This window comes from Trachypithecus francoisi, unplaced genomic scaffold (assembly GCF_009764315.1).
Source record: "Trachypithecus francoisi isolate TF-2019V2 unplaced genomic scaffold, Tfra_2.0 Lachesis_group15, whole genome shotgun sequence".
Taxonomy (NCBI): Eukaryota; Metazoa; Chordata; class Mammalia; order Primates; family Cercopithecidae; genus Trachypithecus; species Trachypithecus francoisi.
Genome location: NW_022681460.1, coordinates 63,926,777 through 63,938,843, shown reverse-complemented (window position 1 = coordinate 63,938,843; position 12,067 = coordinate 63,926,777). Strand labels below are relative to the sequence as shown.

Here is a 12,067-nt window from a genome sequence, read left to right as displayed (position 1 = left end):
AAGAGAGCTCTGGAGGTCAATTTCTCAGAGATAAGGGCTTCTTATTTTTAGAGATCGCCGCAATCACGCCCTTCCCGGGATGCATATTCTTCTCAGTTTCATGTGGTTGGCCATGCTTTGATAATACCTCTGAAACCCGATAAGCAGTTCATTTTCTCTTTTAAAAACCTTGCTAGTTAAAAGGCCTCCTCCTATTTTTCTTTTGCAGATTGCCTTAAATCTTTTTTTAAATTCATGGAATATAAACGTATATTCCTGATTGCCTTAGCAGTGCTTATTATATATACTGAGCTAATTAAAAATCACATCGGCCAGGTGCTGTGGCTCACGCCTGAAAACCCAACACTTTAGGAGGCTGAGGTGGGCGGATCACCTGAGGTCAGGAGTTTAAGACCAGCCTGGCCAGTGTGGCAAAACTGCATCTCTACTAAAAATACAAAAATTAGCCAGGTGTGGTGGCACACACCTGTAATCCCAGTTATTCAGGAGGGCGAGGCAGGAGAATCGCTTGAACCTGGGAGGTGGAAGTTGCAGCGAGCCGAAATCATGCTACTGCACTCCAGTCTGAGAGACAGAGAGAGACTCCATCTCAAAAATAAATAAATAAAATAAAATAAAGTAACAATCATTTTCTTGCCATTCTCTACAGAATTAACAGTAATGTTTTACACTCTGAAAGAAAACCTCTTTAAAATAGCTTTAACACTGAGGTTTTAATAAGATTTATTTCTGCGTCTCAGAGAACTGAGATGCAGCATCTTCAGGCTGAACTTTTTGGAAGGCATGACTGTGTCGGGGAAGGAATGGAGAGACTAAAGAATTCGATCCGGTTCTCTCACAAAAATTAGGGCTATTGTTCATCTGAAGTTCTCATAGATCTGGATCACCAATGGAATAATCCATTTCTGCATTTAGCCTCCATCTTATTTTCAGCCTACTTCTGGAAATTTAAATATACATTGGAAAATACATTGTATGCCTAGGTTAAAATAAAAGGTTTTTTTGTTTGTTTTTTTTTTGTTTTTTGCTAGTCTGGATTGCTGTTTGAAGTATTTAATTTTAGAGTGAGTACACCAATTGGAGCTATAGCCATTGACTTGTATGAAATAAATCATCAGTCTTAATGATAGCTCTTTGAGTTACACTGATGGGTGGACTCACTGATACACACCACACAGCTGTGTGTGTGTGTGTGTGTGTGTGTGTGTGTGTTGTGGGGGCAGGATCACTTGCCCTAGCAACCTGAGGATTTGAACCAACCAGGAACCGCAGGAAAAAAAAAGCTACTATGGACCGGGCACAGTGGCTCACACCTGTAATCCCAGCACTTTGGGAGGCCGAGGCGGGTGGATCACAAGGTCAGGAGTTCAAGACCAGCCTGACCAACATGGTGAAACCATCTCTACTAAAAATAGAAAAATTAGCCAGGTGTGGTGGCGTGCACCTGTAATCCCAGCTACTCAGGGGGCTGAGGCAGGAGAATCACTTGAAACCAGGAGGTGGAGGTTGCAGTGAGCCAAGACTGTGCCATAGTCCTCCCGTCTGGGAGACAGAGTGCGACTTTGTCTCCAAAAAAAAAAAAAAAATAGGCTACTGTGTCTTCTTTTCTCTTCCTGTGAGCAAGTCTGTGATTTCAAAGCCATGGCCATGTTACCTATAGCCATACCCCGTGTCTTAATGTGCAGCCCCGTATGAATGTATGTCCTGGGATATGTGTGTGTGTGTGTATAGTGAGATGTGTTGCTTCTACCAAGCTGTGTCTAATCTTGTTGGATTCTCTTGTCATTTCACATCTCAGACTCAACCCAAATGCTGCCTCCTTTGAAACCCTCCTTAACAGAAACACAAGGACCATTTATAAAAGGTGACCATAGTGTGAGATAAGGGCTGGAAAGTACTGGGATAGCACATCGACCTTGATTTGATCAAATGGACCAAGTCTCATAAAATGGCTGCTGAGTGCTTTTCTATTTAGAAAGAGAATTTCCCCCAATATGATTTCATTTGAATTTCACACAATCCAAAAACAGAGATAGTATTAGTCTCAGTTTGTAACTGGGAAAATGAGCTCAGAGGTAAAGTTCCATAGCTGAGAGGAGCTTTTGGACTCTAACCAAGACCTTGTACGTGCTGTGCTGTCTTCTGTTTCCCCCATGCCTTCTATAGTTTAAAAAGAAAAGAAAAGAAAAAATCACAGACGGCCCTCCTCCATTTAGACCTTTATATAAACCACCTTTACCCGCTTTGTCCTGCCCAGACCTAGAAAATCAGAAAGATTAGATGCCTTTGCCATTTGCCAGGTGTTATTGTTGAGTGCAGAGCAGGAAGAACACAGGTAACAACTCCCAGAGCTTTCATTTTAGAGAGGAACAGAGGCACGGAACAAGTAATTCCCAAGACCACAATTATTGTTAACAAATAGTATAACAAAGACAGCTAAAATTTATGTTAATAGTTGACTTATTAAGAACTTAATATGTGCCTGGTGATGTTTCAAATATTCTTTGAGGTATATAAAAATGAATTCTTGGCCGGGGGAGGTGACTCACGCCTGTAATCCCAACACTTTGGGAAGCCAAAGCGGGTGGATCACTTAAGGTCAGGAGTTCGAGACCAACCTGACCAACATGGTGAAACCCCATTTCTACTAAAAATAGAAAAAAATTAGCCGGGTGTGATGGCACTTGCCTGTAATCCCAATTACTCAGGAGGCTGAGGCGGGAGAATCACTTGAACCCAGGAGGCGGAGGTTGCTGTGAGCTGAGATCACACCACTGCACTCCAGCCTGGGTGACAGAGTAAGACTCTGTCTCAAAAAAAAAAAAAAAAACAAAGAAAAATGAATTCTTTTTTTTTTTCCTCTATTTTAAAAGCCAGTCAAGTTTAGCAGTGTGGGGTTGTATACCAACTTTAGTAACACTGATGTTAATTTCTGATAACCCACTATCATCGGACCAGCCTAAAAATGAATTATTAACTCCATTTTACAGAGAACGGGGAAGATATGAGGTAGGCAAGAAATGTGCTCAAGGTCTTGAAAGTAACTTCCTTAAGGTGGAAGCAAATGTATATGAAACACCCTTGTGAAATGGGTACATAATGCATAGGACAGATGTGTTCTCTGTCAGGAGCCTGGAGTGGTCTGCTGTAGAACTGTGATATGCTTGGCTCTGTCCTGGTCAATGTTTTTGGTGAATGGCTTAGCTGAGGACGTTAATATGCTATTTACATTTGGCGATGATATAAACAGAGGAGTTAAAGCTCCAGCAGTGTGACCTGTTGGCTTAGATGATCTTAAGAGATTTATGAACCCTGGCAAGTCAGGTTATTAACATACTTCAAGCCTAAGAAGCTATGAGTTTTAGGGTTCAATGTGTTTTCACTTTTACAATGATAAAGTGAGTAAAAAGGAAACCACGTCTGTTCTCCCAATCTCCCTCTAAAAGGACAAAACCAAACAGTAACAGTGCCATAGAGGTAGCCATTATTAAAGATTTGGTACATATCATTCCAGACTTTTAAAAACTGCTTATACAAACATTGACTCCTTTTCTCTCTCCTTTTTCCTCTTCCTCTCCCTCTTTGTGAGTGGTTTATTTTTGTTTGGTTTGGTTTTAGACACATAAAATAATCAAATATTCTCAGCAACTTGCTTCTTGTCCCCCTTAAACTGGGGACATCTTCACCCATGAGTGTGTCTAAATTGATCTGCATAGCTTTTGATGCTGTCTATTGCATGGACGTCTCATAATTTAACTACTCTCCTCTACTGATAGACATTTAAGTGTTTTTTTGTTTGTTTGTTTTTGTACTTTTTGCTATTATAAAGTATTTAGTACTTTTTTATTTTTTCTTTGTAGAGACTAGGTTTCTCTTTGTTGCCCAGGCTGGTCTCAAACTCCTGGCCTAAAGCGATTCTCCTGCCTCAGACACTCAAAGTGCTGGAATTATTAGCATAAGGCACCATGGCCAACCCTATTATAAGTTATTATGTGTTGCACATCATAAATATGTAATGCCATATCTATTAGAATGGCATGGTGTAGCTAACGGGTTTGCATATTTAAAATTCTATCACTATTTCCAAATTGCCTTCCAGGGATATTGTTTACTGATTTATACTCTGGTTTTCATTTTTTTCTGTTTGACATTTTTAAAGATTTACTTTCAAAACACTTTCTATTAGAATGAAGGATAAAACACAGTGAAGAGGTTTCTTTACAAGTTTGTCATGGGATTTAAAATTCCTTCCAGATCATCTTCATTTCTGATCATGTGTGGGTGTGTCCTGGTTATGTTGGCTTCTGGTTCCTTCCCATGAAGGTCACTTACAGGTTTGCTTCTCGGTCGTACTGCCCTGGGTGGAACGAATTGCCCTGTTGCAGCCTCGTCTACGTGTGAACTGCGGGAGTGCTGGGCCACTTGCACCCGGTCATCCAATGAGCATGTAGATCCAGGAGTATCACTTCTGCAGTGAAAAGAGCTGCTTTAGTTGGCTTACATCCTCTGCCTCCGGCATCCTGACAGCTGTCAAAGGCTCATCATTTTACAACTTCATTAAAGAGCCTGGTACTCTTGTTTCTTACTCTGCAAAGGAGGGCCCCAGAAAGTTGTGGAATCCTGTGGAGAAGGAAGTGGATGGAGAAGTCTCTTAGTTTTTCTGTGGTGCCTTGGCTACCACTTGGACATTCTTGGTTGTTGTTCTTACAGAAATGAGAGGAAAACACTGTTGCTGGAAACATTTGAGGTTTTTAGGGTCTTTTTTTTTTTTTTAACAGCTTGTTTAGTTGTCATGTGGTAATACTTCATGGGAATAAACTCTGGCTGACCCACTCAAAGGATATAAGCTTGAAAACATTTAGGGTTTTGATTTGTTCAAAGGAGGCATTTGTGCTTTTTGAAGCACAAATCCAGTGGGAAAATAGGTTTTCTGGTGCTTACCATGTTTAAGTGTAAGGAGCGTGTCTTTCAAGTCTAGTTCTCATCTCGAAAGAAATAACTATTTATAAAACTAAGTTCAGGGTGGATGGATAAAGCTATGCGAGGAAGCTTCGGAGTAGAAAAAGTGAAATACACATTTCCTCCTTCTTTCTTGTTTGATAACAGTTAAGTCCCAATGTTACTTTCCTCCTTGAAATGGGTGGCCCTCGAATTCCATCTGGCTCCACCGAATCCCATCTGGCTCCACAACCTCCCATCCCATGTGCCACTATGTTGTGTCTGCATCTTTCAGGGTCTCTCTGGGCAGAGCTGTGTGTAAATCCTGTATTCTGTGGCCATTTGAGTTACAGGGAAAAGAGAGACTGATTGAAGGGAAGCAAGATGCGTGTTTATTGATGAAGAAGTGTATCCACAACATATGAAACCATCAGGTCATAAAATAACACGTCTCCCCTATTACTTTTTAAGTGAATGCTTTGCCTATATATATACACGTAGAAAACATGGAAAAGACTTAAATGAATGTGGGTTTGAAATCCTCTGATTTGAGGTGACTTTAACTTATTGATAACTCTCAGAAGTCCCTGAATTTTTAACAATGGTATGAATTATTTAGATGGTTTGGGGATGGGAGAAAAAACAAAAACACTTCTGATTTGGAGTGAAATAAAGGGAATTATCCATCTTTAACAACACGTGGGGTTTGCAAAAGTGTAGACATGTCTGAATGTGACAATCTGACTAGGAATGAAGTCCCATTTTGTGTGGAGTGTTGGTGCCTCATGGGCTCTGAAAGCTCACCTGAGACATCACCCTTCAGGTCAAAGCTTGGGTACCCTGGCGGGATGCAAGCTATTCACAGTAAAATAGACTCAAAAACTCAGGTTCAGTAACATCACTGTCATAAATTTTTTTCTACCGAAGTTAATAATGTATCTAGTGCCTTTCTCAAATAGGGACAGTTACCCTGTGGTTACTGAAAATTACTATCTCGTAATGCATTCATTATGATACTTAGGATATAAGGTGTCTAGCATTTGACCTCGTTTTCAAGGGTCCTTCTTGTTATCATCTAATGTACTTTGCTATGCATGTGTAACATCTCTTTTTTTTTAAATTTTTTTTGGAGACAGAGTCTCCCTCTGTTGCCCAGGCTGGAGCGCATGATCTCAGCTTGCTGCAACTTCCACCTCCCAGGTTCAAGCGATTCTCCTGCCTCAGCCTCCTGCGTAGCTGGGACTATAGGCACACACCACCACACCTGGCTAATTTTTTGTATTTTCAGTAGAGACGGAGTTTCACCGTGTTAGCCACAATGGTCTCGATCTCCTGCCCTCATGATCTGCCCGCCTCGGCCTCCCAAAGTGCTGGGATTACAGGCATGAGCCACTGTGCCCAGTGTAATATTTCTTTTTTAAATTATGGTTTTATTTGGAGACGAGGGTCTCTCTATGTTGTCCAAGCTGGCCTCAAACTTGTGGGCTCAAGCAGTCCTCCTGCCTCAGTCTCCCAAGTGCTGGGACTACAGCACGCATCGCAGTGCCCGGCTCGGTAACATTTCTAAAAGAGTAGACAGAAATTTGTGCCCGTGTGCTATAGAGTCTTCATGTTTAAAGAGACTCAATTTGGCTCCAACTAAAGATATCTTGGATTAGACAATTCACAAAGGATTACAATAATTTTTTCAATAATTTTAGGTAGTTTGTAGAACCCTAAACTCTATAGAACTTCAGAGTTCTGGTTCCTAAACAAGAGGCACAACTGACCAAAGTTTATTGCTTTGAAATTGAGGTATTAAGATGGCTTTTTTATGTTCCCTGTTTAGTTTGCCATATCATGAAACTGTTTATGTCAACGGTTTTTAGGTTTAAGATTCACTGGGTTACCATGTAGTCCACAACAATATGTGATTCCTGCTTTCCTCCCCCAACTTTTCTTCCTGTTATTAGTCAAATCTAAGTCCTGTGTACATACTCAATGATATTTAGTTAAAATAGTCTGACATTTGACTGGGCACAGTGGCTCATGCCTGTAATCCCAGCACTTTGGGAGGCTGAGGCAGGAGGATCACCTGAGATCAGGAGTTGGAGACCAGCCTGGCCAACATCGTGAAATCTCGTCTCTACTAAAAATACAAAAATTGGGGCCGGGTGCGGTGGCTCAAGCCTGTAATCCCAGCACTTTGGGAGGCCGAGGCGGGCGGATCACGAGGTCAGGAGATCGAGACCATCCTGGCTAATGCGGTGAAACCCTGTCTCTACTTAAAAATACAAAAAACTAGCTGGGCGACGAGGTGGGCGCCTGTAGTCCCAGCTACTCGGGAGGCTGAGGCAGGAGAATGGCGTAAACCCGGGAGGCGGAGCTTGCAGTGAGCTGAGATCCAGCCACTGCACTCCAGCCTGGGTGGCAGAGCAAGACTCCGTCTCAAACAAACAAACAAAAATACAAAAATTAGCTGGGCATGGTGGCAGGCACCTGTAATCCCAGCTACTCAGGAGGCTGAGGCAGAAGAATCGCTTAAACCCAAAAGGCGGATGTTGCAGTGAGCCAAGATCATGCCATTGGACCACAACCTGGGGGACAAGAGTGAAAATCCATCTCAAAAAAAAAAAAGAAATACTCTGACATTTTTGCTGATGGGCTTTGTGGAGACACACTACCCCCTTCTCCATTCCCTACCCCCTGCTTTTGTCTTTAGGTTTCATTTAAAATTCCCATCTTTCATATTTTGGTAAGAGAAGACTTTAAGTGGAAATGTAATCTGAGTATTCTGTTTAATAAAGGGACTCAGCATGGGCATTTTGAAGCCAACAATCCCATCTGTAGTGTAAGTATTAAGCTACAGTGGTATTATTTCAGGAGGAAGCTCATGCAGTTGAAGGACAGCCTTGCTGGGAGCCAAGAACAGCCAGGTGAAAGCAATTTAGCACAACTCACGGCTTCTGGATTGCGTGTCTTGAACTCAGTCCCTTCAGGGTTCAGGGTCTTAAGTCAGTGGTGTGGCCAGAGTCATTCATTAGCCTGGAAGCAGGATCGAATGATGTCAGACCGAGTGCGGAGCTGAGATTGCTTTGTAGCATGCAGGTCTGTACCAGACTTTTTCCAGACCTGTTCCAGACCTGGAATACCCTTTAAGTCATTTTATAGTTGTGTGTAGTAACAGGAGCTTCAAAACATGGCACCTATCTTTATGTTGAGAGCCTTAAACAGAAAAACCCTGGAAATAGTTGGTGGCAAGAGCTGTTTTCGGGCCACGAGGCTCCCATTCCTGAGCTGTGTGACCTGGGGCAAGACAACCCCACCCCACTAGAATTGCTTTGAGTCCCAGTGTCATTATTATAAAATGGAAATAGCAGTTGCCTACACCGGTTTTAAGATAAATGAGATATCTGTATATATAACATTGTTGTATATTACAATGTTGAAACATTTAGGTTCCTAATGGTCATTGTTTCTACTGGCTTAAAATTTTTTTACCTATATTCTCAGGATTAAAAATATGGCCAAGAGCAGGCCGGGCCCGGTGGTTCACGCCTGTAATCCTAGCACTTTGGGAGGCAGAGGTGGGCGGATCACTTGAGGTCAGGAGTCTGAGACTGGCCTGGCCAACATGGCGAAACCACGTCTCTACTGAAAATACAAAAATTAGCCAGGCGTGGTGGCACACGCCTTTAATCCCAGCTATGTGGGCGGCTGAGGCAGGAGGAGGATCACTTGAACCTGGGAGGTGGAGGTTGCAGTGAACCGAGACTGCACCACTGCACTTCAGTCTGGGTGACAGAGTGAGACTCCATCTCAAAAAAAAAAAAAGTATTATATGACCAAGGGCATGCCTACATGCATGCTGATTTTGTGAGGTGTTTTTGTTTTTGTTTTTTGTTTTTTGTTTTTCTCGCTCTGTCACCCAGGTTGGTGTGCTGTGGCTCGATCTCTGCTCACTGCAACCTCCACCTCCCACATCCACCTCGAGGTTCAAGTGATTCTCCTGCTTCAGCCTCCCGAGTAGCTGGGACTACAGGCATGCACCCCCATGCCTGGCTAATTTTTTTGTATTTTTAGTAGAGACGGGGTTTCACTATGCTGGCCAGGCTGGTCTTGAACTCCTCATCTCGTGATCTGCCCGCCTCAGCCTCCCAAAGTGCTGGGATTACAAACGTGAGCCACCTCGCCTGGCCATGCCTGCTGATTTTGAAACTGATGCCATCGATTGCATAGGGCATCCTGTGGGGAGGATTGCAAATGACCATTGTAGTAATATTTTTTTTTTTTTTTTTTTTTTGAGATGGAGTCTCGCTCTGCCACCCAGGCTGGAGTGCAGTGGCCGGATCTCAGCTCACTGCAAGCTCCGCCTCCCGGGTTCACGCCATTCTCCTGCCTCAGCCTCCCACGTAGCTGGGACTACAGGCGCCCGCCACATCGCCCGGCTAGTTTTTTGTATTTTTTAGTAGAGACGGGGTTTCACCACATTAGCCAGGATGGACTCGATCTCCTGACCTCGTGATCCGCCCATCTCGGCCTCCCAAAGTGCTGGGATTACAGGCTTGAGCCACCGCGCCCGGCCCATTGTAGTAATCTTTTTAAGGAAAAAGCAATGACCCAAATGCACGTGTTATATGTGTCTTGTTTGCTTGCTGGGCTCTGGGAGCACTGGCCTTCGCACCAAGGGGCCTCCCTTCTCTGCACCCCCTTTACCCTTTTCTCACGCAGCCCTTGCCTGTGGAAATGAGATCTCAGCTTTACCATTACTTCCTCAGAGAAGTCCTGGACACCGCAGCCTCGGTTAGGGCTGGTTTGTTTTTTGGTTTTTTTTTTTTTTTTAACAAAAAGGGCTCTGTTTATTATTATTTGTTCTATGTATGCCTCCTTTATGACAGTTTCCACAACTGCAGTTTAGTAATTATTTGTTTAAAAGTCTGCCTTCTGACTTGTTCAGTCAATTATGTTTAACTTACATCTAATCACAAGGAAACATTATTTATTATTTTAAAGTATAAAAGGGGTTTTTAAGTGTGCCTTCCATAGTAATTTGTAAGCTCAAAGCTTTGGGAAACACATCTGATTTATTAATGTTTGTATCTGAAATAGGTCTGGAAAGGTGAGTGTATGTGTCTGGTGTTCCAATGAATGAATTAAGGAGTGGATGAATGGCTCCTGGGCACACTTTCCCTGTCAAGGCCCTGTCTGTTTGTAAGGTAGCTGGATCTTTCAGACAAATGTAAGACTTAACTCTTCATTGTTTCTGAACTTCCTTTTCTCTGTATTTCTTCTTTGACTGCTTTATATTCTGGAAGTTAATGCCTTGTTTCTTGACTTGGTCATGAGGACCGAAATTAAGTTTCTATGGCTTTGTCTTTCCCATAGCTCCTACAGAAGAATGGTCAGCTGTCCACCATCAATGGCGTAGCTGAGCAAGACGAGCTCAGCCTCCAGGAGGGTGACCTGAATGACCAGGAAGGAGCCCGGAACGGTCAAGGAGCCCTAAATGGCCAGGAGGAAGAAGAAGTCATTGTCACAGATGGTAAGCTGCCTCTCCAGGCACTGGAAGGCACACAGCACTTGCAACAAACTGAACTCAGCAGAAAATACTCTATCATACTGCCTGGTGGTGGATTGACGTTAATAGCAGAAACGATCAATTGGTTACAAAAGGAAGTACTTATCTGACCATTTGGATACCCCCTATACTTAGACCTTGAAGTTATGTTTCCTTTTTCTTATCTGGAACTTGATGCTTTTTAAATTATTGTTGCTCTGTCCCAGCTACTTGTCTGGAGTTATATGTGAGTTCTTGTTGGAAACAGAAGTCATGGTTGCTTTAACAGTATCTCTCTCTCTAGAGAGGAGCCTGCTATACTTGCACAACTTTTTCTGCACATACCCCTCTTTGCTTAAACTATGATGTGCTGCACGTTTTATAGCTCTTGAGCCTAGAGATCCTCGAGGCATGGTTAGTGAAGAGTGATCATTTGGACACAGTATTGGGATCTGATTTTTACCCATATGGGGAGTGGGGAACCACATCTTAAGGTCAGAATTGAGCGCATATGGACCAGTAAGTCTTTTGTGAAAAGTGAAAGGCTGCATGTTGAAGAAGGACCTTTGTCTACTCTGAGTTCATTGTTTCATTTAATCATAAATAAAGGGATAACCCGTAACCGCTATCCAAGATATGTAAAATGATGATTCGGCATATGGTAAATTGATTCATGTAACATGAATAAGAGAGACAAATGAAGGGAAAAATCCTTTCACAGGAGATTCAACATCGCCTCACTTAGATGAGATTCTTCAAACATGTGGACCTGTTTTTCTTCTTGTTTGATGCCCCCACAGAGCTGCTTCAAGCAGGGAGCTGCTTTTGAAGTTGGTGGGAATACTTATCTGTATATAGCACCACAGGCACAATATAAAGTTAGAAATATACACAGCCTCACGGGCGGAGTATTTGCATGACCTAGTGTGAGAGTTTCAAATAATTTTCACCCAAATGATTGGAATGGACCCAACTCAAATTCCCAAGTCCAAAGCTTTGTCCTTCCCACGTTAACTTTTGAGTCAAGTCAAGCACCAGCAACATGTGAGCTTACTATGGCCAAGTCCGTAAGGTTAAGACAAGGCAACTTGGTGACTACCAAATGAATTGTGCAAGGGATGAGAACTGCAGGGTTCAGGTGGAGCTGTCACTTGAGGTCAGAGGGAGGAGGCTGGATTTAGATGTGTCTAAACAAGGAATGCCAGCAAACGTGAGGAGAATAATAACAGCCAACACTTTATGTGCTTTTATTATAGGGCCCAGAGAGGTGCCTTTTGTGTGTTACCACCTTTAATAGATACAGCAACCCTATGAAGTAGGTAATATTGTTCCCAAGAGGCAAATCCAGATCAGCAGATTCCAAAACCACTTAACCGCTGCGCGCTGACTGTGCAGGGCAGGTTCGGAGGCTGGTGTGTTGGAACAGCCTGGCCCCAGTTTTTATTGAAGGGTGTAGAATGAAAGCCCAGAAGGGAAACGGGGCCAGATAACAGGGCCCTGAAAGCAGAATTGAGTTTAGAAAGTATGTAGTGAACAACGTGTGATCACTGAACTGTGCCACCAAGGGGGTGCCGGAGGCTTCTTGTCTGACTT

At 42.9% G+C, this 12,067-nt stretch overlaps 1 protein-coding gene across 1 annotated transcript in view; it reads left to right on the top strand.

Annotated features, from left to right (window-relative positions):
• AKAP12 (A-kinase anchoring protein 12) overlaps positions 1–12,067 on the top strand; it is a 124,052-nt gene that overhangs the window by 57,306 nt on the left and 54,679 nt on the right. The window contains exon 2 of the mRNA XM_033235060.1: positions 10,303–10,459. Within this exon, the coding sequence (XP_033090951.1) occupies positions 10,303–10,459 (157 nt within the window). The remainder of the gene's footprint in view (positions 1–10,302; positions 10,460–12,067) is intronic.